The sequence below is a fragment of the Narcine bancroftii genome, chromosome 5 (genome assembly GCF_036971445.1).
Source record: "Narcine bancroftii isolate sNarBan1 chromosome 5, sNarBan1.hap1, whole genome shotgun sequence".
In the NCBI taxonomy this organism is placed as follows: Eukaryota; Metazoa; Chordata; class Chondrichthyes; order Torpediniformes; family Narcinidae; genus Narcine; species Narcine bancroftii.
In genome coordinates, this window is record NC_091473.1 from 17014925 (window position 1) to 17042688 (window position 27764).

The window sequence follows — 27764 nt, forward strand, 5'->3', positions numbered from 1 at the left end:
TGGAGAGTGTTGTAGAACAGCAAGTTGTAGACATTTGAAAATGGTGTTTCAGGTGGATAAGGTGTTTGACACTCTGGCCTTCATTGGCCAGGGTACCAGAGAATTATAGAACATGACAGCACAGATACAGATCCATTTGGCCCTTCTAGTCTATGATTAACCTTTTTTCCCCCCTACTCAATACTTTGATTTATGAGGGTCAATATGCCAAAAGCTCTCTTTACAACCCTATACATCTGTGATGCCATTTTCAAGGAATTATATATCTGTATTCCCAGATCTCTCTGCTCTACCACACATCTCAGTGCCCTACCATTTACTGTGTCTGTTTTTGGTTTGTCCTTCCAAAATGCAACACCTCACATTTGTCTGCATTAAATTCAATTTGCAATTTTTCAGCCCAGTCTTCCAGTTGATCCAAATCCCTCTACAAGCTTTGAAAATCTTCACTGTCCACAACACCTCCAATCTTAGTAAAATCACAAAGCTGGAGAAACTCAGCAGGTCAATATTGTCCTTTATATAGCAAAGGTAAAATAACATAACCAGTGTTTCAGGCTTGAGTGCTTCATCAAGGTACGTCCTTTCTTGGTTTCACCTCCAATCTTAGTGCCATCTGCAAACTTGCTGATCCAATTTACCACATCATCATCCAGATCATTAAATATAGATGACAAACAACAGTGGTCCCAGCTCCAATCCCTGAGGCACACCACTAGTCACAGTACTCCAGTCTGAGAAGCAATTATCCACCACCACTCTCTGGCTTCTACCATCCAGTTCACTACTTTACCATGAATACCAAGCGTCTGAACCTTCCTGACTAATCTCCCATGCAGAATCTTGTCAAAGGCCTTACTAAAGTTCACACAGACAACATCCACAAGCTTTAAGTACAACAGCTGGAATGTCACGATACAGCTGTACGAGGTGTTGTTGAGCTATAAGAAGATTGACATCAATAAATTGGAAGGGATGCAGAGCAGATTCACTAGGATATTGCTGGGATATGAGAAGTTGAATCAGATGGGTTTTTATTTCCGTGTGAAAGAGACTGAGGGGTGAACAGAGGTTGACAAAATAAAGTGAATGCTCACAGACTTTTTCCTAGTGCAGATTCTACAACAAGAGTATAGGTTTAAGTTGAGAGGAGAAAGATTTAGGAAGGACCTGAGGGACAACCTTTACTCGTCTGTATCTGGAACGACCTGCCAAAGAAAATTGGAAAGCAGGCACAATTTTGACATTCAAGACGTTTAGATCAGAAGGGCTTAGAAGGATATGGACCAAATGCAGGCAAACAGGAGTAGGTGAGAATATCAACATGGTGGGCTGAATGTGTTGGGCCGAAGAGCCTGTTCTATGCTGTTTGACTCTGATACCCCATTTTCTGTCTGGACAGGTTGCTTTCTGCATTGACCGTTCTCCCCAGAATTTCCTCATCCACTCATCCCTTCCCACCAATCAAGATTCAAGGTTCTTTTTATTGTCACATAACAATATTAAACATATAATATATACAACAAACTTTAAAAACTTTAAAAAGTCGCCATTAGTATTGCCTGGTGCCCATTACAGTACAAGAGAAAGAGAAGAAAGAATCCCTTCAGAGTCACTTAGTGTCTGTGGTTTTGCCTCCAGCACTCCTGCAGCTCTCACTCTTGTTCAATTTATCAGCAACCCAAGCTCCAGATCCAAACCTCCAACACAATCAGGAAGCCTTCAGCACCTGATGCCGACCTCTGCGATCACAAGAAATGCTACACTTGCACCCACACCTCCCCTCTCACCACCATTTTGGACCCCAAACAATCCTTCCAGGTGAAGCATTACTTCATTTGTAAATCTGTAGGTGTCATTTACTGCATCCTGTGTGCCCAATGTAGCCTCCTCTACAATGGGGAGTCTGGACACAGACTGGGAGATTGCTTCATTGAGTGCTTTAACTCTGTCTTCTGCAAGAGCAAGAACAACCATTTCAATTCCACACATCATTCCCATTTCGACACATCCATCATGGCCAAACCAAGGCCACCCAAAAACTGGAGGAACCTTCCAACCAGATGATATTAACATCTACTTCTCCAATTACCATTAAACCCCTCCCCCGAGTCTGTCCTCCTCCATGCCGCTCTCCTTTGCTCCAGTTCCCTGCCCCCTTACCTTCCCAATCAGAGAGTTACACTCTGCCACTTCCTCCCATCACTTCTCAGCTTCTTTCTCTTCTACCCTTCCTCTTGTATCTATTGATGACCTCTTAACTATTAGCCTGTGTTCCTGTCCTTTCCCCTTCTACTCCCCCACTGTCCCCAAACTTTTATTCAGGAGGCTGTCTGATTTTCCACATTCCCAACAAAGGGCTAAGGCCCAAAACATTGACTGCCTTTTACTTCCTACGTGACCTGCTGACTTTCTACAGCACGTTTATGCATTGCACTCAAATCAAGTCAAGTTTACTGTCATCTGATTGTACAAGTTCAACTTAAAGAAAACTCAACCCCACCATTGTGTTTAACTTTAAATCGTATCTGATGCTTAGGGTGCAATTCGTAGTTTTAATTAGCAGAAAAGTTTCAGGTTTCCTATTCATGTGGATTTGAATGCCAGACAGTAAAATTGAGAGCATGAGGTATTGGAGTTATTCCCTTATTCTGAATAAGCATTAGCTTATGGGATTTGCAGGCTGTGATCAACGGGACATGGTCATCATCTGTGCTCAGCTCCCAGCTATTCACAATCAATAACTAGTATTTGATGAAAGGCAAGTCGAATATGTCCAAGTCTGCAGCTGATACTAAACTGGCAGTAGTGTGGGCAACAGGGAGGACAGAGAGAAGCTTCAGGGAGATATGGATGATCTAAATAAATGGTCATACAAAGTCATCCAGAGCAGCCAATCTCAATGGAACCATAGCACATAAGTAAAAGTCTTGTGTTCTCTTCACCTTATGACAATTTTTTTTTAAATAAATGGAGCAGTAGCAGAGAAGTACCAAAGAAACCAGTCTGAATGCTGGTTAAGAATGGCTAATCTAGAGCACTGATATTCTCCTTTCGCCTCTTCAAAAATCAGACAGGGATTGTAGGTTCATTGGTGTATTTGGCCATCAACACTCAAGGGCCAGAAGGGCCTGTTAACTGTGATGCATGTCTAAATGTTTTTTAATTAAAAATTATAAATTTAATGTCTTCCTTTTTTCTGAACCATGGCTTGCTGTCAGCTCATCGACTTCCCACCCCAACAATTCCTCAACAGAGTGCTGTACCTCACCTCCTACACTCATAGATCATCCTCCACAGAAGAATCCACCACCTGGCCCACATTTCCCCTCTCACCTGATGGAACAACTCCCCTGTCTGCTCTTCCAGTCTCCACCCCTCCCCTTCCTTACAGTAATGACCCATGCAACGGCAGGAGATGCAACACCTGAGCTTTCATTTCCTCACTGCCAGGGGAAGCAGTTCTCATCTGCCTTGGGCACCAACCTAGACTGGGTGGTTATTCTGCAGAGGGCCACAGGGGTGGAGTTTCTGGCTGCCCGTCACTCAAATTTCCTTGTCTGTCCCATGCTGAGCTGTCGGTGGTCTCCTGTGCTGTTTGAGTCTTTGAGCGTGATGCAGATCTTTATCAACATCAGGTTCTCCATCTTTAGCCTCTCATTCTGTCTTTGTCTCATAACTGGAAATCTATCTTTGATTTCAGCTCAGAACCTCTCTCTGCAGTCATGACCTGACGTTCCACACTTAAGCCAAAGTAGCATAATCCATTTCAAACTGCATAATTTAGTCTCACCAGATCAGAGGTGTTTCCTTTGGGCTACCCATCTCTCCCCTCTTCTCCTGCAACTGAGTTTTCTCTTTACCAACCTGAGGGAGAGTCTCAGACCTGAAACATTGACACTCTTCATCCTGCAACAGATGCTGCCTGACTGGCTAAGAGTTTCCAGCAGTCCTTGGCAACTGATCTTTAGAGTTTCTCAAATTTTAATTTCTATTCCCCTCTCAAAATGAACAACCTCATGTACAATCTGGGAGCTGCCCTTTCTGCATCAATTTAACTTGTCCGTGCTCTCCATGTTCATTTTTTGGCTTTGACTTCAATGTCAATGAGACACATCACTTGCTCCAAGGGCCCTGAACCCAAGAGAACTATTCCAGAAATGCCTCTGAAAACTCCAAACCAGTTCAAGTTTTCCCAAGTGAAACCGTAAAGAAGGCACACCAACACCTCTACTTTCTGAGGAGTCTGAGATTTGCTATACCATCGGATTCTCTATCAAACATCTCAGGTGCATATGGAAAGTATATTGATTGGTTATTTCAAAGCCTGGTTTGGGAATTCGACTGCCCAGGAACACAGAAGGCAGTGAACGTAGCCAGGTTCGTCACGGCCTCCAACCTCCCATCCACAGACAGTTATGTGAGATGCTGCCAGATGGCAGCCAACATCACAAAAGACCCCCATTGCCCTGGTCACAACCTCTTCTTATTGCTCCCTTCTGGCAGAAGGTACAAAAGGCCAAAAACCTCTATGTTCAAGAACAGCTTCCTTCCAACACTATCAGACTCTTGAACCTCCTGTACTACCCTAACCATGAACTACTCCAGGACCACCTCATACCTTGAAGAAGGAAAGAATCAGGCCCGAAATGTCAGTTATATATCTTTAGCTACTATGGACGCTGTGAGACTCGCTGAATTCTTCCAGCATTTCTGTGCTTTCACTACAATCTGCAGACTTTCCTGTTTCATCATCAAAAGATCAGTCTGGATTATTGAAACACTTTATTGAGACCAAGAACTGCAATAATTTATTTATCCTGCTATATTTATTATCTCTTTTTTGGTCTTGGAATATTGTCGGAATTTTAATTATCCTATTGTAGTTGGTGTGTCTTATGTACTTGTGTGGCTACAGCCAGAAAGAACTTTGGAGCATCTGTACATTGTACTTGGTAATGGCAACATCTCACACAGTATCTGGGCAGCACCATATTTGAAGGTAGTTCTCAGGTGAAGAAATTTCTTTCAGAATTAGTTAAGCCACAGTCCCTGGGGTCACTGGAATGGTTACAAATGCAACTGCGCTGTTCCAAACACCAGCAGGCACTTCAAGTGGTCCACCAGCAGGGGGAACAGTGGGGCAAGGTAGGTGAGAGAGAGAGTGTGAACTCACCAATAACACTATCTCTGCAGATACAGGGTTCAAGAAAGATTTCCAGTTGTCAAACGTCAACAGCACCCGCACACACACTGCAAACCAAACTAAAATGTGACATATATAGATATAGATATCTATATATCTATATAGATCTATATATATATATATATATTTATATACACAATCTGCAGACTTTCCTGTTTCATCATCAAAAGATCTATCTGGATTATTGAAACACTTTATTGAGACCAAGAACTGCAATAATTTATTTATCCTGCTATATTTATCTATATATCTATCTATATATATTTAGATAAATATCTTTCTTTGCTTTCTTTGGCTGGGCTTCGTGGACGAAGATTAATGGAGGGGTAATGTCCATGTCAGCTGCAGGCTCATTTGTGGCTGACAAGTCCGATGCGGGACAGGCAGACACGGTTGCAAGGGAAAATTGGTTGGTTGGGGTTGGGTGTTGGGTTTTTCCTCTTTTGTCAGTGAGGTGGGCTCCGCGGTCTTCATCAAAGGAGGTTGCTGCCCACCAAACTGTGAGGCGCCAAGATGTACGGTTTGAGGCGATATCAGCCCACTGGCGGTGGTCAATGTGGCAGGCACCAAGAGATTTCTTTAGGCAGTCCTTGTACCTCTTCTTTGGTGCACCTCTGTCTCGGTGGCCAGTGGAGAGCTCACCATATAACATGATCTTGGGAAGGCGATGGTCCTCCATTCTGGAGACGTGACCTACCCAGCGCAGTTGGGTCTTCAGCAGCGTGGATTCAACGCTGTCAGCCTCTGCCATCGAGTACTTCGATGTTGGTGATGAAGTCACTCCAATGAATGTTGAGGATGGAGCGGAGACAATGCTGGTGGAAGCGTTCTAGGAGCCGTAGGTGATGCCGGTAGAGGACCCATGATTCGGAGCCGAACAGGAGTGTGGGTATGACAATGGTTCTGTATACGCTAATCTTTGTGAGGTTTTTCAATTGGTTGTTTTTCCAGACTCTTTTGTGTAGTCTTCCAAAGGCGCTATTTGCCTTGGCGAATCTGTTGTCTATCTCGTTGTCGATCCTTGCATACAATCTAGATAAATATGGTGCTGTCTGCCAACAGCTTCAAAGGAAATGAAAATGAAAAGAACTACAGATGCTGGAAATGGAATTTAAACAGTTTTACACAGGAAACAGACACCATTTACAGGGAGGGACAGGTGATATTTGAGGTCAAAGACCCTTCCCAGTTCAGATTCAGGGGAGAAAACAAGCCAGTGTTAAGATTATTTCCACCGATGCAGAGGTTCTGCCTTTGATTCTCTTCACAAAGCTACACTAACTATCCCTCATCAGGCCTTGCCCTTCCAAATGCATAGACATCCTGTCCCTCAGAATGCCCTCCATGAACTTTCCCCACTGCTGACATTAGGCCTGCAGAGGATTTATTTACCTTGTGTAGTTTTAAGACCTCCGACTACAGCATGAAAACAGGCTCACAGACCCTTCCTTAGTCCCACTTCCCCACAGTAGGCCCAGACCCCTCAAATCCATCATGTTCTAAATCCCACTCCCCTCACATTATGGTTCTGAACTTTCATTTTGGATTCCTCCACTCGAGGAAACAGGTTGTCACTATTCACCTTATCTATGCCCCCCCCCCCCCCCCCACTACCCTGACCACCAATTAGATTCCCTCTCAACCTCCACTACAGCATAGCCTTTCCAGTTTCTCGCCACAACTCAACTTCCCCAAACCTGGCAAACACTTCATAAACCTCTTCTGTGCCCTTTCCAACTTTATAATATCCTTCCTTGTAGCCCGGCAAACCACATTACAACAACATTACAAGTGTGGCCTCATCAACACTTGTATTCAATTGCCTGACCGATGAAGGCAAGTATCTCAAACACTCCCTTCATTACTCTATCTATGCTGTCATCTTTAAAGAAATGGCTCAATATACCCAAATACTCTCGAGTTAAAATATATTTGCTATTTCTCAACCCAGTTCCCCACCTGACCTACATCCCGTTGCAAACCCAGGAAACCTTCTTCCCTGTCCATAGTAGCAGAAATTTTCATGCTATCAGTAAACATACTCACCTTGCCAGACAAACATCCTTGACCAAATTATCTATGCACATTAGAAAAAGCAAGGGTCCCAGTACCGAATCCTGAGGCACTTCACTAGTCACTGACCTCCAGTCTGATAAACTGCCCTCTACAACCACTCTCTGACTCCCATCATTTAGGGGTATTTGTTATCCAGTTGACTACTTGGCCTCTTATCATGTGCCCTAACCTTCCACCATACCAACCCACCATGAGAATCTTTACTAAAGTCCATATAAAGAACATCAACTCTGCCCTTATCTACCCTCCTTGTGACCTTTGCAAAAAATTCTCGTGGTTCATAGAACATTCCAGCCCATGATTGTTGTTCCACAACATTCTAATCCTTCCCAACCTCACACCCATAACCCTCTTTTTCTTACACTAAATAAGACTTAATATCCCCATTGTATCATCCTCCTCCAACACCACCCCTGGTGAAGCATTCCAGGCATGCTGAAAAAAACTTTCCTCTGAGATCTACCCTAAACTTTCCTCCACTCACCTTAAACATATGCCCTCTGGTGTTTGTTCATTTTGCCTCAGGAAAAGAGTGCTAGCTGTCCAACCTATCTACGCCCCTTAATCTTGTATACCTCTATTAAGTCACCTCCATTGCTCCAAAGAGAAAAACCCTAGTTCTGTCAGCCTTGCTTCATATGTCATGTTCTTCAATCCAAGTAATATCCTGGTAAATCTCCTCTGCACCTTTTCCAAAGCATCTATATTTTTCCTGTAAAAACACAAATGCTGAAGGAACTCAGCAGGTCACACATTCAGGCTGGAGCCCTTTCTTCCTGTAATGTGGTGACTAGAACTGACCACAATTCTGAGGAATTACCTTGAAGAATTCTGCCTGTCTCCTTGGCTCCCTGTATCTTATTTATTCCACTTTTTCCTTTCTGACCTGTGCCTCTATATCCCTTATTAACCAGGCTTCCTTTACTTGCTATTTGTGCTCTTAACCTGACTGGGAACATGTTCATCCTGGGTCTTGCTTAAGCACCTGCACTTGGCAGTCATGCCTTCACTCCCAAACATTAGTGTTCCACTATTGCTAATTCCTGCCTAAAATTGTTGAAATTAGCCTTGCCCCAACTGAAGATTCTGAATTGAGGACCAATGTTATTCTTTTCCATACTTTAAAGCCAGTAGATTTGTGGTTATTGCTCCCAAAGTGTTTCCCTACTGATCCCTGTTTCCTAACCACCTTTATTCCCCTCTACAAGGTCTAATGTTGCCCCTTCCCTTGTCAGCCTGTCCAAAGTTGTGTTTTGGACACATTTAAAGACAATTTATTTCCACAAATCTGTCGCACTCATATCTTTCTCCACAGTAAATACCAATAAGAATGACTTGATTTGGATCCACAGGTGACCTTGTTTATCTGTCTGGGGCCCCATTCTGGTTGGACCACACTTGCGTTTAGTTGTGGTCTCCACATTCCAGGAAGAATGTAGATGCTTTGGAGAGGGTGCAGAGATTAACCAGGAAGTTGCCTGGATATGAGAATATGGGATGTGAAGCAAAGTTGACAGAGCTAGGGCTTTTCTCTTTGCAGGGGCATCTACTTTGCTTGAATAATGAAGCAGGTAAAGCTTGAAATTGGCACCAGACCAATGCGAGTTGGGGCATTTTGGAACACGACCTCCAACTGTGTCCAGATCACCTGCAGATCAACCAGCGAGGAAAGTAAATGGTTAAGTCCCGGTAGACACTAATGTGGAGTTGACACATGGCGTGTCCAAGAACAGGCTGATAAACTCAGCCAAAACCTGGAAAGCCATGAACCACACCACTTCCGTCTCCATCCATATACATCAGCATTCAAATTAACCAGATAAAGGAAATTAGAAGAGTAGACAACAGCCCAGGACACAAGGGCTGTCATCTACCCCTCTACTACACATCAACAATTCTGTAGTAGAACGAGTGGAGAGCACCAAGTTCCTTGCAGCTCACTTAACTAGTGACCTATTGAGGACATATAACATCTCCTCACTTGTCAGGATGGCACAACAATGGCTGCACTTCCTGAGAAGACTGAAGTGGGCAACACTACTGGCCCCCATTATGTCAAACTTCTACAACTCTTTTGAGAGCATCCTGGCTGACTGCATCATTACAGTACAGTGGCGGCAGAGAAATAGATTGGAGGTTCAGCAATGACCCTGCCTGAATGTAGTGACATGGAGATTCTAATTCAAAAGGGGAATGTATGTAAATTGATTTCTAAGATGTATTACATATTTCAAAGTGAGAGCCCGACAAAGGTCAAGGTAGAGATGGGAGTCAGACTTGGGTACATCAATTAATGAAGACTGGTGGCAGGACCGGTGCCTGGACAGTGTGATAGGGGTTGTCTCAATGCCAGATGCACCAGTTGTACCTGACACCACAGAAACTACACCAATCAAAGTCAGAGATTTCAGAAATGTGTTTTAGATGTGGTGTGGATATGGGAAATTTTGTTCACTCTAACTGTCTGTGCTCAAAGGCGAGACCTTTTTAGGAAGACCTAGGGGATATTCTAAAAAAAATTACAAGAGTGGATTCTCCACAGGACACAGAGCTGTTCCTCTTGGGGATATTGGAGAAATGCAGTTTAGACTAAATTCCAAATTTCATTTGTGAAGGTCGCTTTGGGAGTAGCCAGGAAGTGTATAATGGTTTCGTGGAGTCCGACGGAATACGGAAATGCAGAGTTGCGTTCCCCTGGAGAAAAATCTGTCTATAGAGGAAACATGACATATTCATTAAAGTATGGCAACCTTATTTGCAATACATTGGTTCTCAGATAGATTGATTTCCCCCCCTCCTCCACTTTTAAATAGGGATAAAGTTAAATTATCCCAGTACGGCCAGAGGTGTGATTACAGAAATAGGACTTGGCGCAGACAATGCACCTGCCCTTTTCGGAATGTATTCGTTGTGATGGGGATGGGATTGGACAAATACGGATTTTGGGTATGCATATGTACGTGAATGGCTTTGTTTATTGGATTTTGTAAGTCTGTGAAAACTAAAATAAAATATTTTTTAAAAATAGATCAGGTCAATCTACAGGACAACAAGAGTGGCAGAGAGGATCACTGGAGTCTCCCTCCCCACCATCGACGTGATCTGCTGGGATCGTTGTCTGGAGGGCATGCAAAATCATTGAGGATCTCTTCCATCCTCCACACAGCACTTTTCAGCTGCTCCCGTTGGGGAAGAGATAGAGAGGTATCAGAGTCCACACACTAGGCTGAGGAACATTTTCTTCCCACAGGTAGTGAGAATGCTGAACGACCAAAGGAACTTCTTACACTAACCATCTGAGATTCATATTCATGAACTATATTTATTTACTTGCATAAATGAAATACAGGTACACAATCCTTTATCTGGACATCTAAAATCTGAAAAACCCCAAAAACCAGCATTTCTTTTCCCCTGGTGCTGATACAACATAGGGGCGGGCGGGGGAGACGGCAGCGCGACTCGGGCGGGCGGGGGAGACGGCAGCGCGACTCGGGCGGGCGGGGGAGACGGCAGCGCGACTCGGGCGGGCGGGGGAGACGGCAGCGCGACTCGGGCGGGCGGGGGAGACGGCAGCGCGACTCGGGCAGGCGGGGGAGACGGCAGCGCGACTCGGGCGGGCGGGGGAGACGGCAGCGCGACTCGGGCGGGCGGGGGAGACGGCAGCGCGACTAGAATGGGGCGGATACGGCTGCACAATTCGGATTCGCTTAAATCTGGGACAGCTGGCTTTTGTTCTGAAATCCGGAAAAATCCGAATTTTCCAAGTGTCCCCCAAGGGTTCTGGATAAAGGATTGTGTACCTGTACTTGTCCTGTATATGTATTATTTGTACTTGTACAACCAGATGATAATAAAATTGACTTGATCTCATCAGCTATCTACACTAACCTTCTTGCCTACATTAGGACTGAATACATCGACGCTTAAGTATGCCCACTTAAGTTTCTGTCCCAATATCCTGACTGCATTTGATTCCACTATCCCCTTCTGGCATGTGTATTCCAGATGTCAATCACCCCATGCAAGTCCGCAAGTCCGCTTTGAAACTCCTTCCTCTCACCTTAAATCAGGACTCTCATTGAATCTGACTGCCTTTTTACAGGCAGACGCCTAAATAAACTCCTGTCTGACACCCCCTCAAACTCCAGTTCAGTGGTAGGGTGAGGAATGGTGTTGTACACAGAATAAAAGATCTTGAAGAAACTCAGTAAGTCACACTGCATCTAGAGGAAGTAAAAGCATAACCAATGTTTCAGGCCTGAGCCCCTCATTAGGTGCGATGGCCCAAAACTTTACTACCCATTGACCCTGTGTGACCTGCTGAGTTTCTTCAACGTGCTTGTGTATTTCACTCAGTGCCTGCAGACTTCCTTGAATAAAAGCTTCCATTGTGCTCGAGCATAAGCTGGTTTGGTGAGGTCAGGGGTGCAAATGGATGCAGAGAATTACCAAGTTGTATTCAAGGTTTCCATATGGTGAGGGAGAGTCACCTCAGGTAAGACAGTTATCAGGCTGCAATTAATGAGATGGCAAATAATTATGGAATTAACAGGCTAGAATAAAATATTTGGAGTTTGGATGATTTATGCAGATACCTCCCAACAGAGTTCAAACATGTTTGCATCATCGAAGGAGTAAATTACAGCTGGGATTTTGTCAAGGCCTTTGGGGAGATGTCTCAGAGTGATTCTGCAGGCCTAAAATGTTGGTTATATCCTTTTTTTCTGTTTTGCACTGTTATCACAGCACCTGCAGACTTTCCTGTTACTGCCTTTCTTGTCTCTTCACCTCCACCCACCTTTTTTTATTCAGGCACTGTAATGTACATCGAAAGAATCAAAGGCTTGTTGATCCAAAAGACTGGAGCGTATCACATGTAGGTTGACCAGTCCAGAATGATCTGGGTCTGGCTAGGAGCAACCCTTTAAGACCTACCAGTAGCCGTGGCTATGCTCTCAGCCAATCACAGCCATCCTATACTACAATATACATCGGTGATAGAATCCATACCATCACAGGCACCTGTCTACTTTTTGCTCATACCTTGACAAAGGGTTCAAGCCTAAAATGTTGGCTATATCCCTTTGCTTCCTCTGGACAATGCAACCTGCTGAATTTCTCCAATACTGCACTTCAATCACAGTGTCTGCAGACTTTCCTGTTTAACTTGAAATCTACTGAAGTGTATGTAGATACACGGACATATGAAATGATAAGTTCTCAGGAATGAGAAAAAAACTGATTCAAAAGTGTCCATGTGGATAAACAAGGGTCAGGCATAGGTGAAAGGCTGCATTCAAATCAGTTACATGACACAGACCTTAAGGGAGACACTGGCACTAATAGCACTGTCCCACAGGATCAGTGGGACCTGCATGTCGCCCCTCAGAGTAAAGGTTGCTCAGATTCCTCACTCAGCTGTGATTAATACTACCCCAGGCAAAGAACTGTCAAAGCTCACTGCCGAGGTAAATGACATCAAGACTCAAAGGACCCATTAAGATTTGTCCAATTTCTCCTTACAATTCCAGCCTAAAAGAAAATCTGTGTGGGCTGGGACTTTTCTCCCATGGAATATTAGAGGCTGAAGGGAGAACTTCTAGAGCAGTCATTCTCAACAATGCCCCCAACAAGGGGCCATAGCACATTTCATTAAACGCTCTGTTTTCTTTTCACCTCACTTAACATCACTATTTTATGTTTTTATGTAGTCGGTAGGAGAGAAGTACAGAAGAAACCAAAACTTGACTGCTTCACAGGGAGGAGTCCCAAGGGGCCCATAGCTGAAAAAAAGTTGAGAATGGCTGTTCTAGTGGTTTAGCAAATCAGAGGGGCATGGAGAAGGGAAAATTGACTTTTTTCCCCTCTCACTTCCCATCAAAACTGGAGGCGAGTGAGAGAAAAAAGATCTAGGAGAGACACAAGGGGCAAGTTTTTCCACACAGAGGCTGAAGGATGTGTGCAACAAGCTTCCAGAGGAAGTGGTAGAGGTAGGGTCATGTACAACATTAAAAAGACATTCAGACAGGTACATGGATAGGAAAGGTTAGGGGTAAATAGGATTAGCTTGGACAGCATGGACAGGTTGGGGCAAAGGGCTAAAGCACACAGCAGTGGTCAGTGCTGAGGAAAGGTAGTTTGAATTAGCCATTTGCAGAAAGCAGTGCCAAGACACCATTGTTCAATGAGGCGAGGACTCCTCAGTCACCTCCACCCTGGAGCACAATGATCGTTCCTGTAAATCACACCCTCATTTCAGTTTCAATTTCCCTCATTATCTTGGTATGCATCACCTGTCAAGGATCACATTCCAGTTTCCAACAACCTTCCGCTTGCTGATATGCCCTGAATAGACTGCAACAAAATTTTCCTCCTGGGTCTGCTTTTAACCCCACCAGCAGAAAGAACTCCTCTGCATCGACCAATCTGGTCCTTCAAAATTTCAAACAATTTGAACCTCAATATTCCTGAATCAGGAAATACAAAACAGGCTTGCATTTAAATATTTACAACACAGGAGAAACTGATTCCAATCATTGAAACCTGTGTCACCTAATTACACCGAATAAACCTTCGCAATTAAAGAATGATTTTGAAGGGTGAGAGAAAGCTGGAGCTCCCGGAGGAAATCCACGCAGGTCACAGGGAGAAGGCACAAACTCCTCACACACTGCTGATTCAAACCCCATCACGTTGAGCACCGGCGCACGTCAGGGTTGTGCACTCAAACTGTTACTGTTCATGATTCTGACTCACAACTGCACTGACAGATTCCATTTCAACAGAATCATCAAATTTGCAGGTGATACAACAGTAGTTAATTTCATCAGTGACGAATTGGCTTACAGAGAGGTTGGGCGGCTTGTCAAACGGTGTAAAAAAAAACAATCCCAAGTGTCAATGTGGACAAAAGGACTTCAGAAGGACAAAAGTCAACCTCTCTTACACACCAATAATTGTGTAAGTGGAGAGCACAAAATTCCATGGTGTGCATATAACAGATCACCTATCCTGAACCCACAACACTGTGTGGCTCAGTACAACAACACCACCTACAAATTCACTGACAATACCACAGTAGTGGGTTGTATAAAATGGGGCAATGAGTTAGCATTCAGGAGGGAGATTGAAAACTTAGCTGAATGGTGCATCATCAACAACCTTGCACTCAATGTCACCAAAATTAAGGATGGTTGCTGACTTTAGGAAGTGAAAACTGGAGGTGTATGATCCAGTGAACATTGGGGGAATCAGAGGTGAAGAGGATGAGCAAATTTAAGTTCTAGGGAGTCACCATCACAGAGGATTTTTCCTTGACCCAACACACGAATAGCATAGTGAAGAAAGCACAGGAATTTGTGGAGATTTGGTATGATATCGGAAATCCTGGCAAATTTCTGCAGGTGTGTGGTGGAAAGTGTGTTGACCAGCTGTATAACAGTCTGGTATGGGGACACCAATACCGCCAAATGTGAAGCCCTGCAAAAGGTAATGGACACAGACCAGGACATCACAGCCAAATCCCTCTTTATCATCGAGAACATCAATGGAGAATGCTGTCACTGGAGAGTAGTAGCAATCATCAAGGATCCATACTACCCAAGACGTGCACTGTTCTTGCTGCTACCATCAGGAAAGAGGTATAGGTGCCACAAGACTTGCACCACTAGGTTCAGGAACACCTGCTACCTCCCCACTATCAGACTCTGTATTGCACAATTGTTTACATTTCTTTATTTGTTATATTGTGTAGAGGTTTTTTTTTGGCACTACCAATCTCAGAGTTATATATAATGTCATGTATGTACTCTGCCAATAAATCTGAACCAATATCCACAAAATGAACTTGGCATTCAAAGCTCAGAAGGTAGAATTGAGTGATATGCAATTTGAGGGTCAAGAGGTGCAAGCGACTGTGTGGAAAACAGTTCGAGGCTGCTGGACCAGTAGCCAAGGGGCTGATAGTAACTCAAAGAATCTGAGCTAATTACAAGGCCTAGATTGCAAGAGACATATGCACAATGCTTTAGACTGACAGTGGAAACAATCTCTCATGATGCAAGTAATGCGCTTCACTGATGCTGTTCCACCCTCCTTGCTCCAGATTCCAGCGTCTAACACGGCTTGAATCTCTACAATGATTTGCATTTGGCCATGGCCTCGTACACTGCCAAACTGAGGCCACCCGCAAGTTGGAGGAACGACACCTGATATTCCATCTGGGCACTCTTCAACTTGATAGCATTCACATCCAAGTTCTCCAGTTTCTGTTAACTCCCTCTCATTCCCTAGTCCCCGTCTTCCTCCCCCTTTCCCTCATCAGAAATTTAACTTCCCTATTACTTCTCAGCTGCTTTCTCCTCTACCCTCCCACCTGTATCTACAATCTGTTCCTCCTCCCCTTGCCCTTCCTCCTTCCTCTCCTGCCTCCCTTCTCACCACCTCTTTATTTAGGCATGTCTGTTTTTTTGTTCTTATACCTACGAAGAGGTCATGCCCGAAATGTTGGTTGCCTTTTACTTCCCATGGATGCTGCATGACCTATTGTGTTTCTCCAGCACATTTGTGCATTGCACTTGACCCCACCCCCTGCAGACTCTCATTTAACTTATTTTTCTCTGCCACCTTTTCACATTGCATTTTAATTTTGCATCTTGGGAATCTCTGCAATTTGACTCAACTTGCAATGACTTTGAGGAAGAGTTGGAGGTCAAGCACAAAATTATTCTAATTGTACGTGCAGAGGCACTGATTGAAGCAATGGTTGAGTTAGTACCAGAGTATCAACTACAGTTAAGTAACTCTTAAATTACTTGCAGTTAAGTGGGTTGTGCACCTGTTGGTTTGTGTATCTTTGGTCCTGGTTTGACTAGTACTAGTCCCTTTTGTGCAATGGCAGTTATTTTTACAGCACAAATTTATCCCGCATTAAACGAGCACACACTACACACTGGCTAAGATACTTCAAAATCTCTAACCCTTTGGCACAGTGTAAGTGAAACATCAGAACTGGCACTAGTGACTGGAAGAAAAATACAATTGGCAATGCATTAGAAAAAAGTTTGTACTGTTCACTCTATGTGCACCAGATCACAGACAAGGTAAACCTGCCCCAATGATATACTGTAAATAAGTAGCCAGATAATGGATTGAGCTGTTAAAAACTGCAAAAATTCCATGCATGGATATATAAACATGCAAAATAGGAAATGGCCACTCATCAGTCCCCTATTCCACCAAGTTTGTGTCACCAGATTAATGCATGGCAAATGTCATTCTATCCTCCATTTCCCACACAATGCATAAGTGAGCTGGAGAAACACAGCACATCACACAGAAGACACAGGAAGCAAAGTGCAAACAATGTTTTTGGTTTGAGCTTTGTCACACACAGGTAAGCATCGAAATAAAAAAATTGGTGGGGGGGGGGAGGCTAAAAGAGGAGAGGGTTTAAACTAGTTTGGCAGGGGGGTGGGAATCAGAATGAGAGTGCAGAGATTAGGGTGGTACACTGAGATTTGAAGGGAGAGAGGAAGCAGAATGTTAATGAAGATAGGGAGGTGGTAATAGTAGTTGGTAATCAAAGCAGTGTATGTGGGGGATATTCACACAAGTGCATATATTTCAATGCAAGGAGCATGGTAAGTAAGGTGGATGAGCTTAAAGCATGGATTGACACATGGAAATATGATATTGTAGCCGTCAGTGAAACTTGGTTGCAGGAGGTGCATGATTGGCAGCTAAATATTCCAGGATTCCATTGTTTTAGGCGTGATAGAACTTGTTTGTTTGAGAAAACATTATAGTGCTATGGCAGGATAGATTGAAGAGCTCATCCAGTGAGGCTATTTGGGTGGAACTGAGGAATGGGAAAGGTATGAAAACGCTAATGGGGTGAATTATAGACCACCAAATGGGCTGAGGGAATTAGAATGGCAAATTTGTAAGGAGATAGCATATATGTGTAATAAAACTTGAGGAGGTGATTATAGGAGATTTTAATTTTCCACACATTGACTGGAATGCCCATACTGTCAAAGGGCTGGATGGGTTGGAGTGTGTCAATCGTGTTCTAAATCAATACATAGAAAATCGACTAGAGAGGGGGCAGTATTGGATCTCCTATTAGGGAACAAGATAGGTCAGGTGACAGAGGTTTGTGTGGGAGATCACGGAGTCTAGTGATCTTAATACTATTAGTTTTAGGTTAATAATGGGGAAGGAAGGGCTCGGCCAAAGGTTGAGATTCTTGATTGAAGTAAGGCAAATTTTGAGGAGATGAGAAAGGAATTTGAGGGTATGGATTGGGATCATTTATTTTCAGGGAAGGATGTAACAGAAAAATGGAGGATATTCAAAGGAGAAATTTTGAGAGCACAGAATCAGCATGTCCCTATGAGGATTAAAGGAAAGGATAGAAAATATAGAGAACTTAAAGAAATTAGAAAGGCTAAAAGGAGATATGAGGCTGCTTTGGCAGGCAAGATAAAAAATAAATCTAAAAGGTTTCTACAGGTACATTAAAATAATAATGAGGGATAAAATTGAGCCCCTTGAGGTTCAGAGGGGTAGGCTAAGTGAGAAGTCAGAAGGGGGAAATTTTAAATTATTTTTTTTTCAGTATTCACTATGGAAAGGAATATTGAGCTAGGTGAAGTAAGGAAATCTGGTAGTGAGGTCATGGATACTATACAGATTAATGAGGAAGTAATATTGGCTATTTTAAAGAGAAAAAAGGTTGATAAATCTCTGGGTCCTGACAAGATGTTCCCTCAGACCCCGAGATAGGTTAATGTACAGATAGTGGGGGCTGCACAGAAATATTTAAAATGTCACTGGCAACGGGATATGTGCCGGAGGATTAGAGGGTAGCTCATATTCTTCTGCTGTTTAAAAAAGGTTCCAAAAGTAAAGCTGGTAATTATAGGCCTATGAGTCTGATGTAAGTGGTGGGTAGATTAATAGAAAGTATTCTTAAAGATGGTACATACAATTATTTGAAAAGACAGGGATTGATCAGGAGTAGTCAACAGGATTTTGCATGTGGTAGATCATGTTTAATAAATCAAGGAGGTTACTAAGAAGGTTGTTGAGGTGAAAGGTTGTGGATGTTGTATATTTGGACTTTAGTAAAGCCTTTGACAATGTTCCACATCAGAGGTTAGTTAGGAAGGTTCAAGCATTAGGTATTAACGTTGAAGTAGTGAAAAGGATTCAACAATGGTTGGATGAGAGATGCCAGAAAGTAGTGGTAGAAAATTGTTTGTCAAATTGGAGGCCAGTGACTAGTGGAGTGCCACAGGGATCGGTACTGGGTCCATTGTTGTTTGCTATATACATTAATGATCTAGATGATAGGGTGGTAAATTGAATTAAGTGTGCAGATGATACCAAGATTGGTAGAGTTATGGACAGTGAAGGTGGTTATCAAAGCTTGCAGAGGGACATAGGCCAGTTGGAAGAGTGGGCTAAAGATGCCAGATGGAGTTTACTACTGATAAATGTGAGGTGCTACATTTTGGTAGGATTAATCAACAAAGGTTATACACATTAAATGGTGGACAATTGAGGAGTGCAGTGGAACAAAGGGATTTAGGAATTCTGGTACATAATTCCTTGAAAGTGGAGTCACATGTAGATAAGGTGATGAAGAAAGCTTTGGTATGTTGGCCTTCATAAATACCCCTATCAAATCACCCCTCAATCTTCTATGCTCCAACCTTTCCCTGTATCTCAAACACTGAATCCCAGGCAACATTCTTGTAAATCTCCTCTGTTCTCTTTATTCTGTTTATAGCCTTCCTACAATTCAGTGACCAAAACTGCACTCAAAATTCCAAATTTGACCTCACCAATGGCTTATACAACTTTGACATGACATCCCAACTCCTGTATTCAATACTTTGATTTATGAAGGCCAACATACCAAAGCTTTCTTCATCACCTTATCTACATGTGACTCCACTTTCAAGGAATTATGTACCAGAATTCCTAAATCCCTTTGGATTTATCCCTACTGCACTCCTCAATTGTCAAAAATTATGAGGAGATAGATAAATTCAATGTGGACAGGCTTTTTCCATTGAGAGTGGGGGAGATTCAAACAAGAGGACATGGATTGAGAATGAAGGAGGAAAAGTTTAGGAGAAATATGAAGGGGAATTTCTTCACTCAGAGGATGGTGGCAGTGTGGAATGAGCTTCTGGCTGAAGTGGTAGATGTGGGTTCAATTTTAATATTTAAAGAAAATTTGGATAGGTATATGGACAAGAGAGGTGTGGAGGGTTATAGGCCGGGTGCAAGTCAAGGGGACTAGGTGGATGAAGGTGTTTGGCATGGTCTAGAAGGGCTGAACTAGCCTGTTTCTGTGTTGTAATTGTAATAGAGGAGAGGCAGGAGCACAGGTGGGAAGGTACAAGATAAAAGCTGATAAGGGGTGAGGGTAGCTCTGTGATGGGAAAGGGCAAAGGGGATGGAGAGCTGGAGAAAAGGATTAAGATGGAGAGGGAAAGAGAGAACTAGGCAGCATTAACATCGACCTCCAATTTCTATTGACCCTTTCCCCCAAGTGGTTAACAGGAAGAGGTTAACAGAGATTGGAGGTCAATGTTAATGCCATCTGGTTGGAGAGCACCAGAAGGAATGCAAAGAGCGGTTCCTCAATTTGTGGTTAGCCTTGGTTTGGCAATGAACAAGGTTGTGGACTGGCACATCTGTGTGTGAATGGTGTGTAGAATTAAAATGGTTGGCCATTGGTCAGTTCTTGCTGTTGCAGCAGAGCAAAGGTGCTCAACGAAACGATATCCCACTCTGCGTCCAGGCACTCCACTTCAGGAGCACCGGATGCAGTGGATGACTCTTGCAGATTCACAAATGAAATGTTGCTTGACTTCCCTTCTTGTTCATCAAGAATCTCTCCAATGCTACTTTGGTAACATTATCTGTGATAAGCAAGTAAATCTGCAGATACTTCCAATGGGTGCTGCTTAATTATTATTGAACACAGACTCTAAGATAATTGCCAAAGCCTTTGCAAATAGGTTGGAAAGGTTTTTGTCAAAATTAACAAATAAGGATCAAATGAGCTTTGTGCAAAAAAAAGTCTGCAGACAATGTAAGTAGACTGTTTAATACATCTGGCTCAATCAAGAGGTGATCCAAGTGTGGCTGTGGCCTTGGATATGGAAAAAGCTTTTGAAAGATTGGAATGGAATTTATTGTTTAAAATGTTGGAAAGATATGGATTAGGACACACTTATAAATTGGATTAAGATATTACATTATGGGCCCAAAGCAAAAGTTGTGACTAATGAGCAGATCTTTCCTGTTAACTAGATCTAATAGACAGAATTGTCCATTATCTCCAGCTCTTTTAATTTTGGCTATTGAACCACTGGCAGAAGCTATTCGCTGTGATCCAATCATTAAAGGATTCAGGGTAAACGAGAGAGAGAGCGCGAGAGAGCGGAGCAAGGGAAATATTGTTTTATTGAGGCTAGGTTCATTCAGGAGTCTGATAACATCAGGAATGACATCTGGTGATAAGAGATTCTCCACTTGTGACCCAACAAGGGGGGAGGGGGGGGTGAAAAGAGCATGCGACCTGGACGGGGTGGTCCTTCATACAATGACAGCTTTTCCAAAGCAGTGGGATGCAGGGATAGAACCAGGAGTTTTGTGTGACTGTCTGAGCTGGCTCACTTCCTGCAGTGGTAAAATACCAGCCTGTCAAGGACACCACAACCACACTGCATTTCACTCAGTAGTTGTGGGATGGCAATCATAAACCATCGAAATTCATGTGTAATCAATGAACTATTACAGTCATGATATACCCACGGTGGATTTAACTGTCGCCCCCCCCAAAAAAAAACATCCATGAAACAAACAATTTTAACACTAATTTTTTTCCATCCACAGATTCAATTTCATTAATCTTGCTTCACAAATAATATGAAAATTTAAATGACAAAGTCATTTTAAAATGCATTATTCGTCTGCTGTCTAAATTTCAGTGAGCATAGACCCTCCAGCCCACAATGTTGTGCCAACCAACATAAACCAACAATCTCACCTTTTCCACCTCACACCCATAGCCCTCTCTTTTTCCAACATCTATGTGCCTAACGAAGAGTCTTTTGAATGTCCCTATTGTACGCGCCTCTACCACCCTGGCAATGCATTCCATGCACCCACCACTCGGAGTTTAAAAAATACTATCTCTGACATCTCCCCTAAACTTTTCTCTGATCATTTAAACAGACATCCTCTAATATTTACTATTGTCACCCCAAATGGTGCTGGTTGCCCACCCTAAGCCTCTCATAATCTCACATACCTCTATTAAGTCACCTCTTATCCTTTGTTGCGCCAAAGATAAAAACCCCTACACAACCTCTGTCAACCTTGTTTTATATGAAGTTCTCCATTCCAGGCAACATCCTGGTAAATCTCCTCTGTACCTCCTCCAAATCTTCGACATCCTTCCTGTAATGAGGCGACCAGAACTGAACACAATACTCCAAGTGTGGTCTAACCAGTTTCATGGAGATGCAACATTTCCTCATGGTTCTTTAACTCAATCTCCCCCCTCCCCCCCCAACTAATGAACGACAACACATTATACACTTTTTATAACCACCCTATCAACCTGAGCAGCAATATTTTACTGTGAAGTCAATCATTCTTTTCTATTTTATATGGCTCAAAACCAAACATTCTGGTGCAATACTCCGTGATGCAACACAATGCAGAATTGTGGCTTGCCAAATCGGCATAGTTTCCAGACATCAGCTATTATTTTTATTAAATACCTCAATAATTTTTCCCAACAATGTCGCACAGTTCAGTTAACCTTGCAATTTTAGTGAGGGTGGGGACCAGGGCTCAAATGATTTAGTGTGGCAGTCATTGCAATGATATCATAGTTCAAATCTGCTGCTGTCTGCAAGTTCTCCCCGTATCTGCACTGGTTTTCTCCCATCCTCCACACACGTACAGAGATTGGTATATTTAGGCAGTAAGGGATCATGGGCCAGAAAAAGCCTGTTACTGTGCTGTATTTCTAAAATTAAAAATTAAATTAAGTGGGAAGGACAACATCTGGTGAGCCAGAGAGAAACCACTGGGCCATCCAGATGGTGAATCTGAGTGTTACTGCATTACCTCGTTGTAGAAAACTCAGCTGCTTCACATCACAAGGTTGTTATTCTCTCTAAGTTAGCACATCCCCTCAATCAGTAATTAGCCCTGTAACCATCAGCAAGTGATGCCTTGGGAGAACTGTAGTCCTCACTGGAGTCAGAATCTCCAGCACCCACTAATAGACCACATGTTGCTGGACAAGCAGCTGCCCCAGAGCCACAAAAACACAGCAGATTGTCATGGTCTGTCACAGCAATCTGACTCCCCTTAGCCACCGTGGTCTAATATTTTAAAAATTAAGCAGTTACCTGATCAAACTCGTCTCCAGAATGAGGAGCGAAGGCCAGGGACTCCACGAAGAAAGAAGAGGACGGTGCTTCAGTGGTGGAGGAGGAACGGGGTCTGCCCCCCATGCCATCTGGTGCCAACTTGCGTGCTACCTGTGGGCTCCCCCTGGGTAGGTCCAACTTGGTTCTCTTGTGTAGGCTTGCACCCCGCTTCATCGCTGGAGCCACCCGGAACTGCTGCAGGACCCTGTTGAGGGCAGTGGTCTGGACATCTGGACCCTGGGGCTCTTGGTCAGCTTGAACACGGAGACCATCTTGGGGGGAAACAGATGACCGGCGACGCTGGTGATGGAAAAGTTGTTTCAACCCTTGTCCGAAGTTGTCCAAAGTGTGATGTTTTATTTTGGACAAGGTGTGTTCTAATTCACTTGGTTTCCTGCCCTCGATGTCTGTGGCTCTGCTGTCTAGGTCATTAAGCGAAGGGTCATTATTAATCTGATCCATCTGAAGCTTTCTCTTTAGATTTCTAAATTCATATGTATTATATTTACTGCATATAAATGGTATGGGTCTCTTTAAATAACAGTTTCATTTGGTGGTTTAGTTCCTGCAAGCACGCTGCATTCTCATTAGGGTTCAGCATGCAGCACCTGTCAATGTCACTTCATGCTTGACTGACATGAAAGAAAAAAAAACAAACATTACATTTCATGCATATGTGGAAAGTATAAAGTCTATTGAAACATTTCTGATCTCCATTCACCCGCCAGTAAGTTGAACAGCCTGCTTTAGCGGTGCAATGTAGTTGTGAGTTCAATTTGGTCTGCCCTTTCAAAAAATAAAGCTGTACATGCATTAAAGGTTCCAGGCCCAAAATGTTGGCTCCCATTTACTTTCCATGGGTGCTGGGTGACCTGCTGATTTTCTCCAGCTCACTTGTATTTTACATGTGTACTTTAACACTGCCTCCCTTCTATGCTGGATAAATCCCCCTTCTCAGTCTCCAGAAAGCTTCCTGAGCCAAGCAGCTGACTATCCTATTTCTCTTCACAGGATGCAGCCTGACCTGCAAGAGTCCCTTCAGCTTCTCACTGTTTGCATCATCATGTCTTCTTGGCTTCAGTCAATTTGAGTGTCATTCTAAAAATAAAACCACCCAACCTTCACCCCAAAGCAGATTGAAGACTCTGGAAAAGATTGCTCAGTGAATTGAGAAGCAATCATCTATCTGTATCCCAAATAAAAAGAAAATCACTGGTTATCTGATCAAAGTGAATGCTGAAAGATCAGAAATCTTTACTTTGCATGATTTGCACCAAGATTGGATTAGAAGCAGAACTGAAGCATTCAGAGGATGAATGACAGCCAATACAACGACAACAGCAAAGCTGGAGCAATATTTGATTAAAACTTACAGCAATTCAAATGAATACACAAGATAATTATCCTAAAACCAGCAGCACTTTTAGAAGTGCAGTGTTGATAGAGAGTAGTGATTAATTCCTTCAATGGAATTTAGTTACCTAACCTCCATCAATTCTCAAAATTAATAAATTGCATTGATTCATTCTGCAGTACAGTGAGAGCAGACACCTGCTGTACCAGTGAGTTATGCAGTCAGAGGGACTAGGCAGTCAGCCCACATCCTCACCTCATAGGTGGCATCATCAGCTGTTCACTGCCTACGTCCTACCTCTGTTGAACTAATCACTCATGTGGTCACCAACCCAGAGATGTTACATTAAAGCTGCAACAAGACATGGTCCACAGGCCTGATCTCTTGCACCTGCCCCTATGCTCAAAGACCCACAATGTTCTAGACCAAGCTGAGCCCCCCCATACCCCCACCCAGTCCGCCTAATCCCCCCCCACCCAGTCCGCCTAATCCCCCCCACCCAGTCCGCCTAATCCCCCCCACCCAGTCCGCCTAATCCCCCCCACCCAGTCCGCCTAATCCCCCCCACCCAGTCCGCCTAATCCCCCCCACCCAGTCCGCCTAATCCCCCCCACCCAGTCCGCCTAATCCCCCCCACCCAGTCCGCCTAATCCCCCCCACCCAGTCCGCCTAATCCCCCCCACCCAGTCCGCCTAATCCCCCCCACCCAGTCCGCCTAATCCCCCCCACCCAGTCCGCCTAATCCCCCCCACCCAGTCCGCCTAATCCCCCCCACCCAGTCCGCCTAATCCCCCCCACCCAGTCCGCCTAATCCCCCCCACCCAGTCCGCCTAATCCCCCCCACCCAGTCCGCCTAATCCCCCCCACCCAGTCCGCCTAATCCCCCCCACCCAGTCCGCCTAATCCCCCCCACCCAGTCCGCCTAATCCCCCCCACCCAGTCCGCCTAATCCCCCCCACCCAGTCCGCCTAATCCCCCCCACTTAATCCCCCCCACCCATTCCACCTAATCCCCCCCCACCTAATCCTCCCCACCCAGTCCAGTTCACCCAGACTCCCATCCTCCCTCAGTCCATACCCCGTCCACCCCCACTTCCATTCTCACTTAGTTCTCAGCCGGTCCACCGCCACACCCACCCACACCGCCAATGCATCACCTCAGGGTCCCGTCACCCCCTCCAGTGCCGGCTCATCCAACCGATTGGTCACTGCTGTCACCGGCGAAACCACACGGTGTGAGCACAAGCCAGCTCGAGCCAGGCTCTGCGCCCTCCTGCCAGCGACCTGCCCCTCACCGGAACCGGAGTGTCCTGGTTCGGGGCCGAGGCCGATGTCCGTGTCACGGGAGCAGCGACCTCCCGACTTCCGCGCGCTCTCACCCGGACAGTAACAGGGACAGAACGGGAGCTCCGGAGCCCGAGTTACGGCCACGCTGCAGGCAGTGTCGCCGTCCCCAACCTGCGCACTGCGGCCTCATCCCACCTGTCGCCACCGCCCCGCGCCCTGACATCAGCACGCACGACAGGCTGGGACCAATCAGAATCGAGGGGCGGCGAGATCGGGTGAGGGGCGCAGACAGCAGGTAGGTGGCAGCGAACGTCGGTTCCTCTCCGTCTCCGGGGTTGCTGGGGCACCACGCCTCTCACTCCCCCATCTCTCCCTTTTTCCTCTCCCTCCTCTCGCCCCCTCCCCCCTCTCTTTCTCCCTCTCACCCCCCTCCCCCCTCTCTTTCTCCCTCTCGCCCCCTCCCCCCTCTCTTTCTCCCTCTCGCCCCCTCCCCCCTCTCTTTCTCCCTCTCGCCCCCTCCCCCCTCTCTTTCTCCCTCTCGCCCCCTCCCCCCTCTCTTTCTCCCTCTCGCCCCCTCCCCCCTCTCTTTCTCCCTCTCTCCCCCTCCCCCCTCTCTTTCTCCCTCTCGCCCCCTCCCCCCTCTCTTTCTCCCTCTCGCCCCCTCCCCCCTCTCTTTCTCCCTCTCGCCCCCTCCCCCCTCTCTTTCTCCCTCTCGCCCCCTCCCCCCTCTCTTTCTCCCTCTCGCCCCCTCCCCCCTCTCTTTCTCCCTCTCGCCCCCTCCCCCCTCTCTTTCTCCCTCTCGCCCCCTCCCCCCTCTCTTTCTCCCTCTCGCCCCCTCCCCCCTCTCTTTCTCCCTCTCGCCCCCTCCCCCCTCTCTTTCTCCCTCTCGCCCCCTCCCCCCTCTCTTTCTCCCTCTCGCCCCCTCCCCCCTCTCTTTCTCCCTCTCGCCCCCTCCCCCCTCTCTTTCTCCCTCTCGCCCCCTCCCCCCTCTCTTTCTCCCTCTCGCCCCCTGCCCCCTCTCTTTCCCCCTCCCCTCTCCTTTCCCCACCACCCCCCAACCAACCGGGCCCCGTTCCTCCCCTAATCTACTCCACCACAATCTAACCTTTCCCTCCCTCAGATCCATAGCCCTCTATTTTTTCGACATCCACGTAGCTATTTTTAAGAGTCTTTTGAATGCCCCTATTGTCCCAGCTTCCACCGCCACCCCTGGCAATGCATTTCAGGCACCCACTACCAAAAAAACCTACCTCTGGTATCTTTCCTAAGCTTTCCTAAATTCACCTAAAACTGATGTCCAATGGTATTTGCTATTGTTGCCCCAGGAAAAAAAGGTGATGCTACCCCCCACCCTTGTCTAAGCCCTTCATAATTTTATACATCTCTATTATATCACCTCTGTTAAGAGACATTTAGTCAAGTATTTGTATAGATAAGGCAGAGAAAGCTCTGAATCTGATGCAAGCAAGTGGGATCAATGTAGAGGGGTTAAAAAGGCTGCCCTGTGCTCAGAAATCTGGTCCTGTTATAAAGCATTTATTCTTGGGATGCTGTCAAAGCCAGGATGTATTGTATTCCTGCCCCTGGAAAGTTGCCAACCATTGTGTAACCTGACTACTATTTCAATCACTATGTGATACACAGCACAGAAATGGACCATTTGGCTGCAGTCCACATTGACCCTTGATGCCGTCCATCAAGGTAACCTGATCAAGGTTTGAGTGACCCCTATATTGTGGGATGTTGCTTTCCTACAAAGTATTGAGTGTAGGAGTTGGGATGTTGTGGTTAAGTTGTATAAGACATTGGTGATGCCAAATTTGTACTGTGTAGTTTTTGGTCACCTAACTATAGGAAAGATATCAATAAGATTGACAAAATTCAGAGCAGATTTGCAAGGATGTTGCCGGGGCTTGAGGAACTAGGCTACGTGGAAAGGTTAAACAAGTTTGGACTTTATTCCCCAGAGGTTCAGAGAATAGGAGAAATTTGATATGGGTATACAAAATTGTGAGGCGTACAGAGAGAGTAAATGCAAGCAGGCATTTTTCCACTGAGGTGAGGTGACATAAAAACTAGAGGACAAGGGTTAAGGGTGAAAAGTAAGATGTTTAGGAGGGAAAATTAGAGGAAACTTCTACACCCTGTGAGAGGCTGAAGTGGATGCCAGTTTGATTTTGACATTTAAGAAAAATCTGGATAGGTACATGGATGGAAGGAGTATCGAGGGCTATGGTCTGGGTGTAGGTCAATCCATCTGGGCAGAATAATAGTTTGATATGGACCAGTTAGGCCGAGAGACATATTTCTGTGCTGTAATGTTCTATGGATCTGTAATGGATTGTGTCACGGTTGTCTTCCACTGT

The 27764-nt window shown here is 44.9% G+C and overlaps 2 protein-coding genes across 8 annotated transcripts in view; one reads left to right on the forward strand and one right to left on the reverse strand.

Annotated features, from left to right (window-relative positions):
• Positions 1-25627, reverse strand: part of LOC138763170 (transmembrane and coiled-coil domains protein 1-like) — a 69249-nt gene extending 43622 nt beyond the window's left edge. For 4 of the 7 annotated variants that reach the window (XR_011357361.1, XM_069936902.1, XM_069936898.1 and 1 more), the window contains exons 1-2: positions 25269-25500; positions 22738-23390 (exon numbers count right to left, since the gene is read on the reverse strand). Coding sequence is in view for 6 of the 7 variants with exons in the window: in XM_069936902.1 (XP_069793003.1) it covers positions 22738-23220 (483 nt within the window). In the remaining variant the exon portion in view is untranslated. Of the gene's footprint in view, positions 1-22737; positions 23391-24367; positions 24513-25268 lie in introns of those variants that run through there. The other 3 variants (XM_069936899.1, XM_069936900.1, XM_069936901.1) reach the window with 3 other exon arrangements.
• Positions 25260-27764, forward strand: part of LOC138765277 (protein ABHD14A-like) — a 34959-nt gene continuing 32454 nt past the window's right edge. The window contains exons 1-3 of the mRNA XM_069942327.1: positions 25260-25693; positions 26519-26610; positions 27043-27099. Of these exons, the coding sequence (XP_069798428.1) occupies positions 25260-25693; positions 26519-26610; positions 27043-27099 (583 nt within the window). The remainder of the gene's footprint in view (positions 25694-26518; positions 26611-27042; positions 27100-27764) is intronic.